At 37.3% G+C, this 21,319-nt stretch overlaps 1 protein-coding gene across 4 annotated transcripts in view; it reads right to left on the bottom strand.

Annotated features, from left to right (window-relative positions):
* The window catches only part of PLEKHA5 (pleckstrin homology domain containing A5), a 167,956-nt gene that overhangs the window by 88,677 nt on the left and 57,960 nt on the right, over positions 1-21,319 (bottom strand). The window contains exon 1 of one of the 4 annotated variants that reach the window (XM_030040661.2): positions 4,978-5,075. The exons of the other annotated variants lie outside the window; for them this stretch is intronic. Within the exon in view, the coding sequence (XP_029896521.1) occupies positions 4,978-4,997 (20 nt within the window). The 5' untranslated portion in view covers positions 4,998-5,075. Of the gene's footprint in view, positions 1-4,977; positions 5,076-21,319 lie in introns of those variants that run through there. 4 annotated transcript variants of the gene reach the window in all.

Here is a 21,319-nt window from a genome sequence, read left to right as displayed (position 1 = left end):
CAGCTGAGTATTGCATTGGTGTAACTACAACCTCAGCCTCAAGCTGGCAAAAGTGATGGTTTTAATGTCAGAGCAGTTAGCTGTACTATACATTTCTAAGAGCGTAACTAAATGGTGATGAAAAAAAAGTCCTAGTAAAGACTCATTTCATAAAGAAACACCATATGTAAAAATGACAAATCAGTTCATTTCATTTGTGTCAGAGCAAGGGGTCAGGGACAAAAGGACACTTGGATGGCAGACATCACACTCAATGTCAAAGTCATTTCAATGGAATTTTTAAATGAGAAAGAAAATCCAACACCACTCTTTGTATTGGGTGGGAAACACTATCTTCTATCAACTTCTTTATGAACTTGTTTTTCTTATGTTGAATCTGGCTTTAGAAAGAATTTTAAAGGACTAGTAAAATCATATCCAAGATGATAAATTAACTGCAGTTTACCATATGGAGTATTACTCATTTCTCCTTTTACCACTAGAAAACATGAACATAAGGAAGAGATTTGCAAGGCAGTGAATTTTCATACGAAACCCAGAAGTGAAAACTTCTTCCGTCATTTTTTTTTTCTTTCCGGATTACACGTTCTATCAGAAAAGCAGATTTTAGGCTACATTTCAAGACTATAAAACAGAGTATTTGTAAAAAAAGATGTTTTTACAGTATCTCTCACCTTACAGAACGTTTCCAGAATCAGCAATTTTAGAGATATTCCAGATCTCTAAAGTAACTATGCTACGCAGAATTTTTACAGATCTCCAGCTACTCAATACAGTTCTACATGTTATGTACCTTCTGACATTAAATTGTTTCAGAATGGTTTTCTTCTGGTATCCACAATTTCCTACCATTCTTTATGGGTATCCAGCCTCTATATGGGTATACGCCCTCTCCTAGCTACAAAGTGTGGGGGTTTTGAAATATACTTAGGGCTAGCAAGGTTTATAGTAGCACAATACTTTATCATTGTTACAAAGAAAAAAAGAAAAAACAAACAAACCAAAAAAACCAAAACCAAAACCTAGATGTTGCACTAAAGACCCCTGGTCCTTCCTGGCAGAAAAAAGCACTGTTCACTTGTATGTTTGTTTGCTTTAAACCCAGATTCCTGGTGTCCACTAAAGGTTCAGGCACAGTGTATATCACAAAACAGGTATCACGGACCAGTTCTAACTGCTTGTCAGCCTTTTATTGTGTATGCCTGCTCTGATCAACATAGTAATGAAATCTCTAAAACAGGCTACTGTCTAGAGCTGTATATACAATAATGTTTCTCCTTAATGGTGGACATTACAATAAAAAAGTCATTTGAAGACACAGCCTTTGCAAATCTTTCTGTATATGTTTAGGACTGACATTCAATAAGAATCGAGAGATCACAAAGCAACACCAACTTTAAAGACAACAACTCCACAACCCAGGTCTTTGCTGGGTAGAATTAACTACTATTTGTGAATACTATTAATTCTCCTTCTATCCCATATGAGTCTCATAAAGCAAGGGTCAGGAATTTTAACAGTGGAAGGTTGGGGAGGGGGGAGAACCGACAGTTCACCAGCAGTTTCTCATTCCACATGAAAAATGGGCACAAAAGTAAGTCTTGCATGTTGAAAACAAAATGCCACTTGAATAACTCTTCCATGCAGTATGAATGCAGGGAGTTTGGCCGTATTATTGCCTTAGGCTGGGAAGTTTCCAGATGTCCGTTGACTGCAGGGTGTGCTAACACTCAATTTGTTCCTGTTCCCTGGCTGCCTCAGGCAGGGAGTCTGAAAATGCTCTGCCAATGACAGTCAGGAAAAAAACTTGCCATGGTCTCCTCCCTCTTCATGCCCTTTCCCTGGTGATAATTGAGGCAAAAACATCCAAATCAAACAATTCAACCTACTTTATGCATTTTAAAGGAGCAGAAAATGCACAAGCCAAAATATGAATTGGTAGATCAACTTCAGATAAAATTTATTCTCTCTTTTACTTGGATAGTTCCAACCCTGAAAATGATTGATATTGTTACAGAACTAAGTTTTTAATGATTTAATGCTAAGCTAAAAGTTTGATCCCATAGTACGTATTTTATAGAAGTAAACACGGTCTTCACAAAACAAGCATTTTCAGTATTTTGTGAAAAAAGAACATTCTAGAAGATGAAAACAGATCAATGTATGAGACAAATCAAATAAAATGTTCAGGCCAAGCAATAAATTCATCAGCTTCACCAAAAGCAAGTGTGAACAAGTGGTGATGTCTTGCCATGAATGTTGTTCATACTTTTCCTCATTAGGCAGAAGGTATTTTGAGGTGAAGAATTTGTTCAATGATCATTGCTCTAAACTATTTCACTGCTCAGATGAAATCAGAAATTTGCCCCTTCCTCTCTCCACCCCCCCAAAAATAAACACCATGCTTTAAGCTTTTTAAAATTTCTGGCAGAAAGATAGCTTTCACTCTTTTCATGAAGAAAATTTGTTTCTAAAGCCAGATAAGGGAAAATATAGATCACACTGAATCTTCAGTTTGTGTTCCTTTAGGGATCATATTATTTAGATAAAATAGGAGTTTCAGTACCAGAAGAAACATATTTAACCCCGCTCTCTGCCCCCCTCTCCCCCAATAAAACTGACTGATACAACTGGCTCAGTTTAGAAGCAAAGCCAGAAGTTCCTTTCAGTCACTTGGCTTGGTGACATATACCTTTAAATACATCAATATATTCCTCTTTTAGCCTATATTAGCTAGCCACACATTTCAAATAAGATCTACTTCCAGGTTTAAATAAACACTTGCTCATATTTAAACTGTATCCTTTTCTCCTTAAAAAAAACAAACCCTAATCCTGCAAGAAAATGGGAAACTTATGAGCAAGACTGTTACTCCTATAGGTAGGAAAAAGTAACTGGAAAATTCCAGCCATCACCATACTAACTCAAACTAACTATGGCTCTATTCAGTTAACCAACAAAACCAGAAAGTTTCTTATTAACAATTACGTGATAAAGCTAGCTGATGTAGTATTTTTTTTTTTAGACCTATATTTAAGAAAGGCCTGTCTCATTCCACTGCCTTTTCTTTCCTGGAAAGGATCTAAACAAGTTATCCTGATGAATTTAAAAAGTATAGCTGCATATTCTCTTTCGGTAAAGAAAAGCAGCAAATTAGAAGTTTACGCACAGTCCTAAATTCCAGTCAACAGAACAAGAAAATAGCTATTTGTGTCATTCAACTTATATGACTCCTAACCTAAAATGCTACTAGCACCTCATATTCGTGTATAATTTCTCTATTCCTTTCCATTTAATAGTACATTCAATAGGGTTTACATATATCAAAAAGCACAACACTTTCAACATCTTTGAAGACAGTCTGATATAACTGCCTATAAAAACCTATTTCGGGTAAGCCCAAATTACACTAAAAACAACAGTGATAAAACTGGTAATAAAATTTAACTTATCAAGCTTTAAAAATAAAGCCAAGTAGGTATGATAAACATGTCACTAAAATGAACCATTAAAATTTATCTAAATTCAACATTAAAATTTATTTGGAAACTATAATGACATAGAAAATAGTTCTATTAGTGACAATATAATTTAAAAAGCATTTCCTACAGCTCATTGCTTTTAGTTCTGGGTTGGAAGCCAACCATCTACATAAAGAGTCAGAGCTACAAAGGAATTTCTATGCTAACAGTAATCTGCCGTATCACATAAATCATAAATATTATATCAATTCTGTACATGCAATATATCATCACCACACCACTGTATCATAAAAATTGTCAGTTGACTCATTAATTAAATTATCCTAAGCACAGGCTTCTGAAAGCTAGCTTATCACATCCACATAGCTACCCACAGCTCTGATTCAGACCCATCTAAATTCAGTCTGGAAATGATTTCCTGCTGGAAATCAATATCTAACTTTTACCAAGATGAGTTTCACTACTCCCCAGAATCTTCAAACAGATGAATAAGATATTTTTGCATGTGTTCATTCATCAAGACTTGTCATCCTTAAAGAAAACACCAAAAGAAACCAAAACCAAAGTGACACAGCAAAACCCTGGGCTTCCCTTGCAAAATACCTCTGTGTAGATAGGTATGCTGTAATTTTCTACCTATAATATAGAAGATTATTAGCATACTAAAATAAAAACCCTTTCAAAATTGGAATCTGCCAAGGCTTCTGAATGTCATAGTATTGCAGTACTTTTACAATTAGACCTTTAAGTGCTAGGGAGGAGAAAAGAAGGCATGTATTTTATATTTCTTCTGCGATGAGAAAACAGTTACCATGAAGTGGAAACTAAAGTGTATTTCAGTTATTTAAAACTTAAGCTACAACCAGATACAGTTTTGTGGGTTGGGTTTGGTTTTTTTCCTAAATAATTTTTATGCTGACAGATTTTGCAGCTCAGTATATGACATTCATATAGAAATAAACATACAGCTTGGCAGATGATACACATACAGATACATACACTAACTGGAAATGCATCTGTTTTTCCATTTGGTCCCCCCTACACACATATACAACCCCCAAAATAACATTTGAAAGATGGTCATCTATTAACGTTGCCGTATGAGCTGTATATTAAAATAAGCAACTTACAAGTGTCTATTTGGAGAGTACTTCCCATTCAGTGTTGCAAGCTAATTAAAAAAGCTCAAATTCCTGCTACATTCAATCTCTTAGACATATGATCTAGTAGACAAGCATGTCTGAATAAAAATCTTGGAAGTTATACACAGTTACAGGAAGTAATAAACCAGTAAACACTTAATTTCTACCTAAAATTAGGTTTCTATTTAAAATCTTAACTTGAATTTTATAAATGTTGTGTGCTATTTTGAATATATTGTGAATTATTGAATGCTGGATTAAAAAAAGAAAAAAAAAAAGTGTTTTTCCAAAGGAGGAAGAAATGCTTTATGTCTAAAGAAAAACAGTTGTTAAAACGTATAAGAATTACTCACCAGTCTCCGGGGAAATTCATTCTTTACAAAAAGCTTGACACACAAACAACAAAAAACACATAAGGACGTGAGGTACAACCCTTTTCTCTTGGAAGCTGCTCCCCAGTGAATACTGCACAACCCCGACCCAGAGAAAAAGCAACTTAGCTGTCAGGATTGCTAGCCTCCGAGAAAGCTGATACCAGAGTGATGTCACATACTTCTGAAATGTTACTGCAGCTCCAAATTACTGACTCTTTTCTACCAATAAAATCTCTACCTCTAGATGATGGAAGACAAAACATTTAACAACACGATTAAGTTTCAACAGGAGCTAATAGTAAAGATTTTTAAGAGCACATCACGAGGTTGGACAACATGTTACAGTCAGAAAAACTGAAGAAGAACAGATGCTGGCTCTGTTATCTAAATACGCTCTTCTAATTTACCTTAAACTTGCAAAGTTTTTATTTGTTGCAGCAATATTCATAAAACACTTCCTGAGTTGGAGGGGAAGAGCAAAGACTAGCACAGACCACCACAGCACTAAGCATCTCTCTACAAGTCTCCAGCTAATCCAGCCGAGAAGTTCCCGACTCCACATGGTGGCCCTCAGCTGGGCCACCTTTCTCACTGTCTTGACCTCCTTCTGCCCCAACATTTGCCCCACTATCCTTTCTCTCATCCCGCATGCCTTGTCCCAGTCACAGGGATTAAACGGAAGCACAATGGACTCTAATCAAAGATCCTCAGAAAGCACTTGCCTAATTCCATTGTGAACAAAAGGCTAGGAAACTGGATTAAAAGAAAAAAAAAAATAGAAAAAATGTAATCCTTGTATGTTAAGATCGGGAACTTTGACACTGAAATAGATGCATCCAAACTACTAATGCAGGATGTGAAGCTATACGCACTGTGAATAACACCACAGAAAAGAAAGGAATGATCATAACAGAGGTACTGAAGGAAATTTCTATACAGGAAAGAAAAACCATGGACTAACGTTCTACTTTAAAAGTATAAAGCAAAAAGGAGATGAACAGCATGAATAAGTTACGTGGTATGTAAAATGCACTTTTGCAAAAGTAAAAACTAGAGTTGAAGTTGCAGGGATGGCTGGGGTCTTATACAAATTCCAAAATTTAGACTAGAGTACAGACAGAGAGCTTTCATATTAAAATCATAAACATCAAAGATTATCTTTATGAATATTTTCAAATTAATGTCACGTATCTTTAAATATGACAGCCCACAGATTTTCAACAGTCCTGAACCAACTGTATGTTAGTTTAGAGCTGGTTAGTAATCAACGGGGGCACTGTGTGGGAAAGTACTGCCTTCAGTCAACTAGACTGAGGGCAGTGCAAGCCTTTCGCTACAGAAGAGGCCTGAAATTTTTTGACGTTATAATTAGTGAAGTTATCTGCAACCTATAAAGAGAAGAATCTTGCAGCAAAAGGTTCCAAATTCACAAGATAAATCACTACTTTTTAAAAATGATCCAGCATGAGTAAGATCAGAAATTCTAAGGAAAGGATAAAGGAACAAACCAGAAAGAACACACAGGCCTTCAAAGTAAAGAAATGGCAATTCAAGTTAGACACTAAAAACACTCTTCTGATAGAAAGAAGACTGGGGGGAAAAAAAAACCAAACCCAAAACAAACACACCAACCCCACCCACAGAACTGGTATGCAGTCAGAAAGGGGTTAGAATGGGAGTTAGCAGAGATAGGGACCAAAACCTGAGTAATATTCCTCCTCAGTTTTCAGTGTGAACAGTATCAACCATGGGAGCTGGAAGGCAGAATGAACTAATAGAAACAAATGCATGGGAACAGGCTGCCACTGGGGTAGAGAAGAAACTGGTTCAAGAGTAGCAGCCAAGTACAAAACCAGGAACCAACTGATGCACAGAAGACTACTACCAGAATTCAATCCTGTTCAGAGGACTAAGTTAAAATTAGTGTTTTCATTAGTAACTAAGAAGAAAGGCATACATAATGAAGTCTGCTGGTGACAAAGCCAAGGGGCATCATCAGATATATGAGCTATATTTGATAAAGTATAAGAAATAGATGAGTTTCATACAGAAAGAAATGGATAAACAAGAGAAAGGACCAACAATGGTAGAACAAAATTCAGGAGTACAAATGTAAGGTCATACCCTTAACTAACAAAATATCTGTTAAAAAAAAGATAAGAAAGTGAATGGCATCCTGTATGCATGCAGATGGTTCTAACCTGAGATCTCTACCTCTGTGTCCTGTGGCTACTTCTATAGTAAAAAATGGAGAAGTCTGCACTTCCCACGGACTTTTTTTGTCCCTTTTCTAATGGGTCCATAGCCTGAGAAAGGTTGAAGAACAGCAGAATCAGGATATGATTAAGTAATGTACGTATGCCAATTAATTATACCTATTACTCTAAACTAGAACAAAAATAAAAGTTTACCAACATGACCATTCACTCTAAGAGAGAAGAAAACAGGAATAAGGCTCACCTGGCCAAGAAGTATGAAGTAGGACAGGACTACACTACATAAAGATGATGCTAAGTATAAGTAAAGCAGGAAAAGGAAATAGGAAAGGTAAATAACACTTGAGGCTAGAACAAACAGATGAAAATTGTCTGAGATATGTAAATTGGAAATAAAGAGTTTTAAAATGAGGTTGGTCGTCTTAATGGGTGAGATCATAACTTTTCTGTGTCAGAAAGAGGTTGGCTTCAAAGTCCAGAAATGGTAACCCTTAAGGCAAGTGACCTATTTTGAAACAATTTCACCTGTCACACTTAGAATGGCAAAAGTCTGGAGTGCAAAACCTGAGCAGAGGTGTTTCCAGAAAGGTATGGAATATGAAACTTGAAGCCAAAAGTTAACAATCCAGAAATCAGTTGGAAAATTGAAGAGTTTTACCATTAGTCACGTGTTAAGTGGTCAATACTAGAGACTATGCTTCCCTTTCTTGCTTGCACTGTTCATGTACAAAATTGACCCAGTGCTTGAAATTAAGTTGGCAGGCTTTTCCTCCTTTTTTGTTAGCATACGATAAGCTTTATAGAAGTAATTAATGTCCTGTTAGTTCCATGGCATTAATGCCTCTCTTTGTAGGAGCTGTGCTATTTCCAGAAGAATCTAAGTTTCATTAATAGCCTCCAGCCCTGATTTCAGAGTTAAGATTTGATAAAGCATTAGCACATGATGTCTGAAGACAAAGACAAGCAGGACCAAGGCAGCTGGAAGACAGAACTATCAGGTTTGAGACACGGTAGCTTACCAGTAGGTAAGGGCTAATTTTGAATAAGAGAAAAACTTAGTAGTAAAATACACCAACTTTCTGGTATTTTCCAGTTTTCAACTTCAGTAAAAAACAAAGTTACATTTCATAGCAAAAAGCTAACTCCCCACTTCTAAACAGCCTGCAAACTGAGATAGCACCCAGTGCTGAAGCACTATCATTTTAAACCAATAGTTTAATATCATAAAAATTAAACTGATTAATCCTGAAAATCTAAATCAGAGTAGGACAACTGGTCACAATTTGTCACTGTTGAACATACTATCTATCCTAGAGAGTTATGGACCATTCCAGTAAACCTAATTTGCTATTTTCAAGTAAGAAGAAAAATTATTTTGTTTTTCAGTCAAGCCAATATAAAGACAAAACAACATTAACTGGGTCAAAGGAGCAGGGGAAAATAAAATTGCTCTGGGCACATATGTACAGATGACCACATGGCAACCTTATCTATATTTTCCACAGAATTTAGGGCTTTATGTTCATGTTATTACTAAGTTCTTTAGACATCTGGTTTAGGGAGTGTGCTTCTGATGAATGCAACAGGCTGTCTTATGGACAGTCTCAGGATAAGTGCTATGCTGTATAAAAAACTTAAATCAAAAAGATTTTCCATATAAACGAGACTTATACAAAAATGTAAGTTGGACAAGACCCCTGTGGTCATCAAGTTCAACCCTATGCTCAGAGATAAATTCTATACCAGAGCAGGTTACAAAGGCCCTTGTCCAGTTGAGTTTCAAAAATCTTCAAGAATAATGATTCCATAGCCTCTCTGTGCTCAACAGCTTTTTGATTTGTTTTTTTACTATTATTATTTTAACCTGTTAGAATGTACTTCATTGCAATTTATGACCATTGCCTCTTGCCCTTTCTTTGTGCACTTCTGAGAAGAGTCTGTCTCCTCTACAAAGCCCATGCAATTATGTCCCTGCTTTTACCTTCTCTTCTTCAGCAGAAACACACCAATCCCTTTCAGCCTCTTCTTGTACATCATATGTGCTGGCCCTGTAACCATGCTAGTGCTGGACTCAGTTTGTCTGTCTCTCTGTCATACTGACAGGACCAAATCTGGACACATTATTCCCCTCAATTCATCACTTTTGAGACTATCTCTGGAATAATCACCACTCTTGCTAAGGCAGCTCAATATGTGGCTAGCCTTAATCATCATTGCAGCATAACACTAACATTCAGCTTGCTGTCCACCAGGACCTGCAGGCCATTTTCCAGGATGCTGCTCCTCCACCTGCACATTTGCCTTTGCTGAACTTCAGCATGTTCCAGTCTGCTCACTCCTCCAGTTTGCTGAGGTCCCTGTGAATGACCGCCCTGCCCTCCAGCATACCGATCCCTCCTCCCAAGGGTGGCGTTATCCAGGAACTTGCTGATGGTGCATTCTGCCTTATTGCCCAACTTGCTGAGGAGTGTTAAAATAGTTTCAGCCCCAGTATCAACTGCAAGAAAGACTTCTTGTAAACAGCCACTCATTTAAAACTTCAAACTATTGATTGCTACTCTTTAAGCCCAATGGTGCAATCAGTTTTTCACCCACCTTGTAGTCTGTTCGTTCAATCTATACCCCCTCATTTGGATACAAGGAAACTACATGAAACTACACCAAAAGTCTTGCTAAAGGTAAGTGGCTTCCACTCACTTGAAGAGGCAGTCGTCGTAGAAAGTAGTCAGATTGGTCAAGCAACCAATTTTTCCTTGATACAACCGTGCTGGCTGTTTCCAATTACCTTCCAGTCCTCCACAAGCCTAGAAATAGTTTCTATGGGAATTTGCCCCATAATATTCCCAGTAAAAGAGGTAAAGCTGAGCAGTGTTTAGTTCCCTGGATTCTCTCTTGCTCTTCTTTTGAAAACAGTAATGTTTGCCTTTTTCTAGTCATCAGGGTTATCCACACTGATAAAAGAAAACTGTCTCACGGTGACATCTGCCAGCTCACTCAGTCCCCTCAGATGGTTATGTTCCTAGAATAAGAATCCATAGCTGTTTCAAACACTGGTCAGAAAATAATTTATAACTGAATGTCCTATTAAAAAAAAAAAAAAAAAAAAAGTGAGGGCGAAAGGTCTTGAGGCAGCTTATATCTCTCAAAACAAGAAAGAGGAGGTGGAACAACAAATGACCCCATAGGAACCAAACCCAGGTTGCTGGTATGCTCCAGGACCTACTGGCTGTCTTCTGCTACTTCTGCCATTTCTGCTATACCCATGAAATTTCACAAAATTGCTGTAAATCTATGACAGCACTGATGTGTTGCTCTAGCATTTCCTTAAGCTTGTTCTGTTTAGTTTAAGCTCTGTATACCATGAACAAAAATATTAATGAATTTTGAAGTAGGAATTTTGACTGCTTGCTGTTGGCAGAACAGACAGAACAAGTTTTTCCAAAGGGAAAACCCAACCTGGGCTTGCAACTGGCATGTCTTGTTCTGCCCCAAATATCAAACAGGTTAAAGATATGTTATAGAACCTGCATGCAGCACGAACATTACCAGTCCAGCAACCTTAGCAGGGAAGGCAAGGCTGCAACAGCCTGTGGGACACTTCTTCTCAATTACAGTGACATATAAACACTGACAAAGAACCTTAAATAAGCTTGGGAATGAACAGTCAGCATTTAGAGTTGCTAGTCTTTCTAAAATAACATGTTTATAGTACCCTACATGTATTCAGCCTTTGATTCTATGCATTTAAAATTAAAAGAAACAATGAAAATGAATTTGTTTCCTCCTTTCCAAAGCTTTTAGAGGAAGGAAACAATATTTTTAGATTTACTTCTGGAAGACCAGGATTAAAGCAAACATCTAGTTAAAGCAACAGCCATATGCATGTTAATTTAAAAAAAAATAATACAAATTTCTCAGCTACAGAATCTTCTATTAAAGCAAACCACCCCAATCCAAGTGACGTAGTCATTTACATTGCACTTTCATGCTGAGAGGGAGCTTGCTGTTAGGCACAGCTGCAACAAAAAGTTTCAGAGAAGAATTTTAGCACTCTACTTAAGCCAACGCCAGTCACAATCTACTCTTCATAATAGTAATAATGTAGAGGATATTTTCTTCTCTTCCATTTCTAAAATATGCTTCACGTTTAATCCAGTCCAAATTCAGAATGTAACTATTTGGGAAAAAAAGCAATCATGAAACCTGATTACCTAGGGATTTTATTCACTGTAAAACAGGTTTTCAAGCATGTGCCAGACATGAAGGACCCACAGTCTCCCACAGCTCAGAACTAAGACCTGAATCTTCTGAAACAGAAGACAAATGCTCTTATTCCATTCCCTGAAGCCTGTGACAGTCTTCTGCTCCCCCCAGTGGCAAAAAAAAAAAAAAAAAAAAAAAAAAAAAATTAATCTAGAAGGAGGCCATTAAAGAAGCATCACTTGCTCATACAGTACTGTTCTTGAAGATTCTTCAAACCAAAAATTCTAGTACTTAAAGGAGATTTTTGTTCTATGAAAAATAAACAGTCTAAATCAACATTCATCTTGAACTCATATTTATGCAAAAAAGTTTTAGGAATTGATAAATATAAAGTAGTTGATAATGAAAACATTTTAAATTGATCTATAGTCGTAAAATTGACAGTCATTTTGTCATGTTATGAAAGAAAACCAGCCATCTTTAAAAATAAAACTACTTTTGATAGAAGTATTAGTAGCAATCTTCTGTTTAAAAAAAAAGAATCTTGTAGAAAGCTGCCGCCGCAGAGATATCACTTGCCTACTCTTATCAGCATTCTGGTGTACCCCTTCTCATAAACTTCAAAAAGTTTAAAAAAACCAGTGAGCATAGAGAATACTGTTCTTGCTGAAAGATGAACCAAATGGGTATTTAAAAAAATAATTCTGACATTTAGTGTAACTTCAAGGATATACCTTAGATACGGTAAACGTGTAAATAGCAGTCTTCTATATTCAAAGATTGACTGCAAAACTATGTTATTTCAAATATTTCTGGCTTATATTAGTGGCATTTAATATTAAATTTAGCCTTGTCTAACAACTGACTGACCACTATTTAAAATTTGTACACCACTTATGAAAAGTGACTTTTAATCTAACAGTCTTGGAAATCTGAATTCAACGTGAGGAAGCCAGCAGCCAAGGAAAAGCATAATTGGAGTGATGCCTAAAGTCTAGTAACTGCTTAAGAGAACTACAAAATTTAGCAGTTGTGTAACAGAGGAATGCAACAGTAGTATCCACTAACATTAACATTGTAACATTTCAAAATTTCTGACAGGGATATTGACGTATTACTGAAAAGCTTGATGAAAAATGTTATGTGCTATTTTCTAAATAAGCAAATGCTTGCATGTTAGCAGTTGTTAATAAGCAACACTGCTGATTGCTGTGGCAACCCCTTGACAAACTTGTTTTCAATTTAGTCACAAAAATATGGAAGGACCGCTGTTTTGGTCAAGACAGGGTATTGTTCAAACTACGCAATCCAGGGAAGGCTCGGCAGCAAGCAAGGGGATGGCACAAACCCAAATGAATTACAGGGAATGACACCGAAGCCAACATCCAATGCAGTGACTAAAGATTTCCCTGGAGACTACGATCTGGCTGGATTAACACTAAGAGATGGCCACGTAGTCTAGACGGGTTCAAGTACGCAGTAGGTAGAAGTTGAAGTTCAAATGGGGAACAGAGAGGAAGACTGGAGCCTTCAAGAAAAGGACAAAAGCAGGTGGATTAGACCAAGTTTGCAGATGACACCAATTTGCAGGGCAGGGGCTACCGTACCGAGGGACCCAGCCAGGCCGAGGGAAGGGGCCACCCGGAGCCCGGTGACGCTGAGCAGGGCCGGAGGCAGAGCCCCGCCGCGGGGAGGACGAGCCCCGGCGGCCACACGGGCTGGGGCCGGCCTGCCTGCCCGCCTGCCTGGGGAGCAGCTCTGCCGAAAGGCCCCGGGGCCTGGTGGGCAGCGAGCCGGGCACGAGCCAGCGGTGCCCTGGCAGCAGAGACGGCCGGCGGCCTCCCGGGACGTACCGACGGGGACGCGGCCGGCGGCTCCGCTCGCGGGAGGAGAGGGGTCGTCCCCTCTGCTCGGCGCTTCTGAGATCCGGCCTGGAAGACCGCGTCCAGCTCTGTTGCTCCCCAAGAGAAGAAGGACAGATCGACCGTCGCGAGTTCAGCAGAGGGCCGCCACGACGGTCCGGGGCTGGAGCACCTGCCCCGTGAGGAGAGGCTGAGGGAGCTGGGCCGGTTCAGCCTGGAGAGCGGGTGGCTCCGGCGGTCCTAACAGCAGCCTGCTCAGCTGTACAGGGAGTGTATTAAGAAAGCAGAGGCAGGCTCTTCACAGCGCTGCATGATGGGATGAAGCGAGACAACAGGCTTGTCTTGAAACAGAGAAGTTCGGATATAGGATATAGGAAAAACATTTTCATGCCATGACAGTCAGGTGGTGGGCAGGTTGCCCAGAGGCTGTGGAGTCTCCATCCTTGGGGACTCTCAAAACCCAACTGAATAAAGCCCTTAGCAGCCTGGTCTGAGCTCATAGCTGACCCTACTTTGCACAGGAGGTTGGACAAGTGATGTTCTGCATCAGCTTCGAACTGAATAATCCTGCGATTACTTACTAGCCACCTTCAGTAACCTTAGAAATGATAAGAGCGAGCCCCAGGGCTTTTTTATTTCATGCACCAAATAAATGAGGTGAGATACTGAACCCACATTTGAAGGTCCAAAACATTGATGCAAGACTTTAAACACTGTATTTAAGAAAATCAGTTATCAAATCTCACTGGTCCAAACTGAACCCACAGCAGGTAAGTACACCTTAAGAAAGTTAACTTAAAATTTAGTTCTTAAATTTACCAGGGGTTTTAAGCAATCCAAAAATTCTCTAACACAGGTATTGAAAATCACCTATATGCTGCACTTCTTTTAAATATACTTATATGTGCACTGTTTACACAAACTCAAAACTACCTAATAGGTTAGAATAGCCCCAAAGGATGTTACAATAAATATGGTCTAAACTGCATCTAAAGAACTTCTAGGTTGGAGTTTTTCCTCTTATTTCCAAGGATTCCTGTATCACCCCTTTACTTCCATCACAGAGAAATAATAACCTTCATTATTTTTGCATACTTTGAGGTTCTTATGTGCTATTAAGTCAAAGCCCTTGGACTGTCATAAAGTGGTTCTAGGAGCCTTCACACCCCTCATTTATTCTGAGGAACGAAACAAAGAACCGACCAACCCATCTAGAAAGAGTATGTTCTGTCAGTAAAATGAATGCTATCTGCATGATGTAATCGTGTCGTATGTTGATATTAGCATTACTACAAGCAGCACTGAAGCCAGTAAGGCAAGGTTTACACAAGGATCAGCATCTTTTGTTACATCTACTGACAATGCTGGAAACGAGTTACAAGCTTACGAAGCAAAAGCCACTGTTCAACCTTGAAATAAAGGCAGCAGTGTTCACTGATTTAGGAAAGCTGAAAACCATCATGCTGAGTTGAAATTAGGTATGTTTATCAGACCAGCTGAGAAGAAAAGGAGTTTAAGTCCAGTAGAGGGGAGCGAGATTTGTTAATTTTTTTTTTTTTTTTTAATTATTCCTTTTTTTCTCCCACTAAAGGGGAAGGTGCTAAAATGGTGGCATTAGCTGAAGTGGACAAGAAACTTATGTGATATAAAACAACTGAGTTCATGAGTTTTAAGATCTAATAGATTTTTGACTTTCATTCCCATGCTTGTCTTTCAAATGCACTTTGCAGACTTTCCTTGAGGATTAGGACAACAGTGGGAGAAGTAGCTTTGTAAGAATTTTTCTCCCATTCCCTTTTAATGATTTTGGAAGTGTTCATACTGGTGCACAGCAGTTGTTTAGCTTCACTGGCAGTTTCCATGAGTGAGTTCCACTGAGGTACATCAAACAAAACACTCTTAGGTCAGTCATTTTGATATCTCAAAAATAAACAGGATATCAAATATTCAGTACTCAAGACTGAGAAGACACATTTTTTCCAATAATTGTAGGACTATTCACATTCCAAACAGTTCAGCTTTTTGCAGAATAAATTCTGATGATCCACATCTATTGGCTACACAAGTGAATATTGCTTGTCAGAAAACATGAATGTAACGTTTTGACAGAAACAGAATTAGCGATAACCATCTCCAGAGTCATAAAGGATTTGGCACATTCTGAAAAACCATGTACTTTAAAGTTATAAACTTCTTTACGTATTTGGGTTCTGTTTCTAACACAGATGACATGTTAGAGTTATTTGTCAGTAACTTTAAACCATAACATCTGTAAATTATAATTTCTGCCTCCAGAGTAAGGACTCCAATGTCAACAGAATCAGCAAAGGAATCTACTGTCTTTAACTAATTTACTGTCTAGATCAAGAGCAGCAGGGTCTTACTGATTATTATTACTTGTTACTGTAATTCTTCAATTAAACTTCCATGTTCATTCCATACGAGAAAGCTGTAGAGAACTGGAAGTATATTCACCAGTCACAATGCCTAGATTTTTAGAAGTAAGAATACTATTGGTGTGTGCTAAAGGTCCCACAAGTTAAAAAAAGAAAACGTGTACACTATTTGCAGTCTGAAATGCTTTTCACTGAAAAAGGGTCCAATCTTCTAAATTGTAAACTTTTCTTCAATGCCACAGGAATATCAGAGCTTTGCAGATAACCAGCTGGAACCATTTCAAAACTATTAAGAATATTTTTCTTCTAATGTCTTTCAAGGAAACGGCTCTACCATTTGCATTTAAACTTTTAAATAAAACTATGGACATAACAAGAGAAAAAAATTCAGTCTGGGAAGCTAAAGTGCTTTCTGGACCAGAAAGTCCAGAAGTGTTAGAGAAACTACATGGTGATGGTTAATGTAAAGTACTGGCTAGACTAACATATACACATATGTACACACCCCCATGTACTCGCACTGCAGTGACTCTGACATTTCTTAGCTTCTATTCCCTTGACTGCTGTGTTATTACTCTTTCATATAGTTCTGAGACTTTGTTCCAGCTTTACACAGGTGCTGTAGAAGTTCTCAGAAATTTTTAGGTGAAAATGGAGGAGGGGACTACAATCAGAATGTCTCAACATCACTTCAACACAGTTGTCAGAAGATGACACATTGCTGCTCTAATAGATATGTCACTATAACAAAAAAAAGAAATTAAATAAATGTAATTTTGTTGAAGTCCCACACTAATTTATATATTTAATAGCTCCATTTAAACAAAATCTGAACTGTTCTTACTTGATTTCAACACAGACATGTTCGAGAAATAAACATATCCAATGGATCAAATTATCAATCTGAATATATCCTGCAAACGAGAATCATTACAGGACACAACAAGGACAAGAATACCTTAGTGCTCAGGGTCCCAAGTTGATGAAGTAAGGACCTTAAGCTTATCATGTTACAGGGCAGTGCCATATTAAGACAGCAGAATGGGTTGTGAGTGATCAGGAATTTCTAGATAGGATAATGCAAAGCTGGTAGCTAATATCTCAAAAACAGTCCAGCCTCATGAGGAAAAAGTTTCTCTAGGGATATTTGGCTTTTCTTCCTATGGGGCCAGGTGCAGCTTTGCACTGACATGCATTTCAGTACCTGAGGTATTTCACTGACAGTCATTCAGGGATACAACATCAAGCTAATTGCATCAGGGATATGCCCTTTGGCTTCACTTTCTGCTTCATTAGACTTTCTATGTGACCTTGGTTAAGTAAACCTCTGTTTCAATTTCCAATTTTTAATATCATGATATAAAATACTCCCCATCATTAAACCAACTAAATGCAACTGAAACTGTGAGATACTAATGCTGTAATGGAAGGTTGTGGAGAATGTTCTCAACCTGTTCTGATCATTGAAGCAGTTAGAAATTAAATTCAGCCTAAACCTATCAAGTACCGGTTTTAAAAATCAAACTCACTAGGTCTAGAAAAGGTCTCAACTGCTTAGCGTCAGGAGTACTCCAAAGGACTCAAGCAAACCATTCAGTAGCTGGTTTTTCTTTTCCTCTTGACCAGTACCTATCTGTAACCAGCTACATCTTACAGATGTTTCTGTAAGATACATTTTAGGATACAATTTTAAGGATCTGGCGAAATTCCACCACTCAGTCTTTGATTCACGCCACCTCCTCTTTCCCTCATTCTCTGCGCAAATCCTGCCTCCCACTGGCATTGCTGTGATCCACTGAGCAGCAGCCAGGCTTTACCAGACAGGTAACTGAAGCTGCCTCTGCAGGAAACACATTATGGCTAGAACCACGCTGTACTTTGAGATACTTTCAAAGGTGGCACTAAAGTACCTACTTTGACAGCCTCCACATGAGGGCTACTAAAGATACCTGTCTTGTCTTTGCTGATAAAGAAAACAAATGTCCTGGGCAGTGTGAGATGAAACAGATGGCATTACAGAAAATAGCATTGTTTAAGTCATGCCTTTTCATTCTCTGCTAGAATATGACAACCTTGATGTCTCAGGCTATTTTCTCCAGAGGGAAAGAAAAATGTTTCATACTATTTCTCAGGACAATGAAAAACAAAGAAAAAGTCTATTTTAGATTTCCCAAGTAAGATACAATGTCTTCTATCAAAAAAATTTTGATTTAGTAAAATAGTTCAAAATTGTACTGATGTCCTGTTTTTTAATGACAGTTCTGAAAACCTTTTTGCATTTCTTGATTCTCAGAACATTCTTCCCTCAAAAACCTCCATCATATGCTGAACACATCTTGTCAAAGAATTGGCACAATTTAAAATAGTGCAATACAGCCATTTTCCTTTTTGTTTTTAAGTTAATCATGGGTCACACTTAATATGGCCTAAAAAAAAAAAAAAAAAAAAAAAAAAAGAGAGAGAGAGAGAGAGACCTCTGTAAAAAGACTCCATAGCAAATATTTTTAAAACCTTGATGGTCATTCCACTAAAGGATGTTACTTAGTTTTGTCACCAAACACAATCTTTTCACCAATTAAAAAGACTTTATTTAATTGTCCATATGTTAATTTTCATGTAAATGACAGATTATCTACCAACATGGTTATGTTATGATGCCTATATAATTCCCTGGAAAAAACCTGCACACATTATTATATATAAAGGCAAAAGATGCAAAGGCAGCATCTGAAATATAAATACAGACAGATTTGTGAATAAACTTTAAATACTGAAATACTGATTATCTTTTCTATATAAACGGGAAACTATAGAACATGGAAACCTTTTGGTGGTTGAGGTTTTTGGACAAGAATGTATCAAAAGATATGAATTGCATACAAGCCCCTTCAAATGGCCTGAATTTCGTAAAAATTAACGACTTTTTTTTTTTTTCTTCCCGCCTCTTCTCGATGGCCATGCTTTGGAAGAGCATAAATTTATGATTGGCTTCGAAACAAATCAGTCACTGTATGGCACATACTTCCATTAAATTCAGATTAGTTTTAAGAAAGCACAATGCAATTCTAGTGTTCTTAAAGCCACTCAGATGTTTAAATACTAAGCTATTGTCTCCCTACCACAGTACTGAAGCATGCATAAGACTGAGTATCCTAAAAATATTTCAAACGTTGATGTTCTCTGGAGCATAAAATAGTATTTCAGATCCTCTTAAAAAATATGTATGCATGTATATACATAAAGCAAGTAATGTTGTATTGTGCTGAAAACACATGGAAAAAATTAAAAATTATGTACTATTTTGAGAAACATTCCCATACATTTTTTTCCTTCCCCCCCCCCCCCCCCCCTTTTCTCTTCCCTGTGTTTTTTGAGGGGGCTGGAAATTCTGACTACAAAAGGGAACGTTTTACTCTTGGTTACCTTTTAGGAAATGTAAAGCTCCCAATGCTCACTTTATACAAAATCATTTTCTAACTTTTTATTGATAGACACTCCCACTAAATACCGATTCATTATTGAATTGCAATGATCTAGTGTATTCATGGCTAAAATCTGCCAAAATTAACAGGACTGTATCTAATACTCATTTTAAACCTCAATGTACTGAAAAAGTAGAGACAATTCTCATCTCATTCAGCAAGGACTTAGCCAACTCCTTACCATTTCCACTCTCTTGGTACAAACAAGCTGAAGATTTTTTAAAAACAAAACAATTTAAAACACTTTAGGTTTTCATTTTAAAAAACCTGTTTCTTAACTTACACTACATATATATATAAAAAGAACTAATAATGCCTTCTTTATTTTTCCATAAAACCTCAGACCCAATGCTGACATTACAGCTAATTATTTTAAATGAGTACTGGTGTGCAGTTTCTTTTGCATTTGGAAAAGTAAATTTAGATCATGCTTGTGAAACATAGCTCCACTCCTTCCTCCACTCTATAAAAAAAGAAACCAAAAAAAAAAAAAGGCATTATTCTCTTGAAAGCATCAGATTGTAGCATACTGTCTAAAATGGGTCAAGATTTGATGCAGAATGCTGACAAGGTTTTTAGACACAACCTTTAGTCTAAAATTGTTACAGGCTTTCCATCTGGCACACGAACTGAGTATGTGCAATTGTTAGCAGTAGTAAAATCTTTCATTTAGAAGACAACGTGAATGGAAAAAGACTGAGCCTTCACTGTCCAAAAGATTATAATCATTCAAAAAAATAGTTGGCAGGCAGCTTAAGTGATATATATACACAAGAGGTTACCCTTCACCCCATATCCCTAACTTCCATATCCTTTTCTGGGTTTTTTTTGTTTGTTTGTTTTTCTTAGTTCTGTACAAACATTTATATTTAAAAAATTCAAGCAGCACAAGGTTTATTTAAACATTATTTCAGCAGTGGTTCTTCCTCAAAATAACTGAAGTCACTACCACATTCTTATGGGTATACTGCTCTCCTAGTGAAGAAGCACCACGCAAGCCAGTAACTTTTTATTCATGTGGAAAACACAATAAATTTTTTTTCATCCTTTTCAAAAAAATAACTGAACAAGGTGAATTACATGCCTTATATTGCCAGTCATGTGAATGGACACCTCAAAGATCCTTCCAGAGATCTACAGTTTCTGAAAATCTGAAAGGTAGGTCTACATAGCAGAGTCATAAGAACTTAAACCTTACACTCTGGTATTTTATTGCAAGTTACAATATATTGATCCAAAATATAATAAAATGAAATACATAAAAATAAAATCCTACTGATGACTGGCATGCGTAAAATGACTGAATCAACATTCTTTGAAATTGAATAAAACTGACTATCTTTTTTCATTTTAGTTCTCAATTCAATGCAATTTTAAGTGCATTCTGAATAAGCTTGTACAACCAGCAGCCCTTATACACATTCACCCTCCCTCTCTGCATATTCTCTGTGTGTGCGTGTGCGTGCGTATACATTTATACGCACGCAGATATATGAAGACATTAACAAAACTAACACAGTAAAACCACAACAAAAGAAAAGGTAATGTATGGGTGTCAGGTTCTCAGAGATCTCAAATTCATCTATTTATGCGCAATCACCATTAAGATCATAAACACAAGGCAAACTTTTCTGCATGCTACCCATGACCAAAAGTGAACTTATATGCTAAATAAAATGGGTATAGACAAGAGTAGCACTGCAGAGTAGACAGTATCTTGCCTGTAAAACTTCAGTTAACCTTTATAACTATAATATAGGAATTCTTTCTGGAAAACTAACCAGAGTCAGCATTTACTTCAAAGGAAAGGATGAACATTATTCTGAAAAGTAAAATAGACAAGATCAAGGTTACAAAAATAACTTGAGATGTTTAACACTTGCAAATTTCTGCTTTCATTGAGACTAACAATTGCTCCCTTACAAAACCTGTAAAATATGACTTTTTATACTTTTGGTTATTTCAAACGGATATCTCAGTAGAATCATACTAAGGTCAAACTTCTTCAGCAATCCAAACCAGAAATCTCAAATTTTTGCATGCTCACAGTGATAAAGGAACACCGCCAAAACAGCTAAATGCTGCTTTTTTTGCACGTGTTTACCTTTTAGAACTCTGTTCCTCTTATATTGCCATTCCCATTGCCTACTCTGCAGCCACTA

This window comes from Aquila chrysaetos, chromosome 17 (genome assembly GCF_900496995.4).
Source record: "Aquila chrysaetos chrysaetos chromosome 17, bAquChr1.4, whole genome shotgun sequence".
Classification (NCBI taxonomy): domain Eukaryota; kingdom Metazoa; phylum Chordata; class Aves; order Accipitriformes; family Accipitridae; genus Aquila; species Aquila chrysaetos.
The sequence above is the reverse complement of the archived record's forward strand: the minus strand, read 5'-3'. Positions and strand labels throughout refer to the sequence as shown.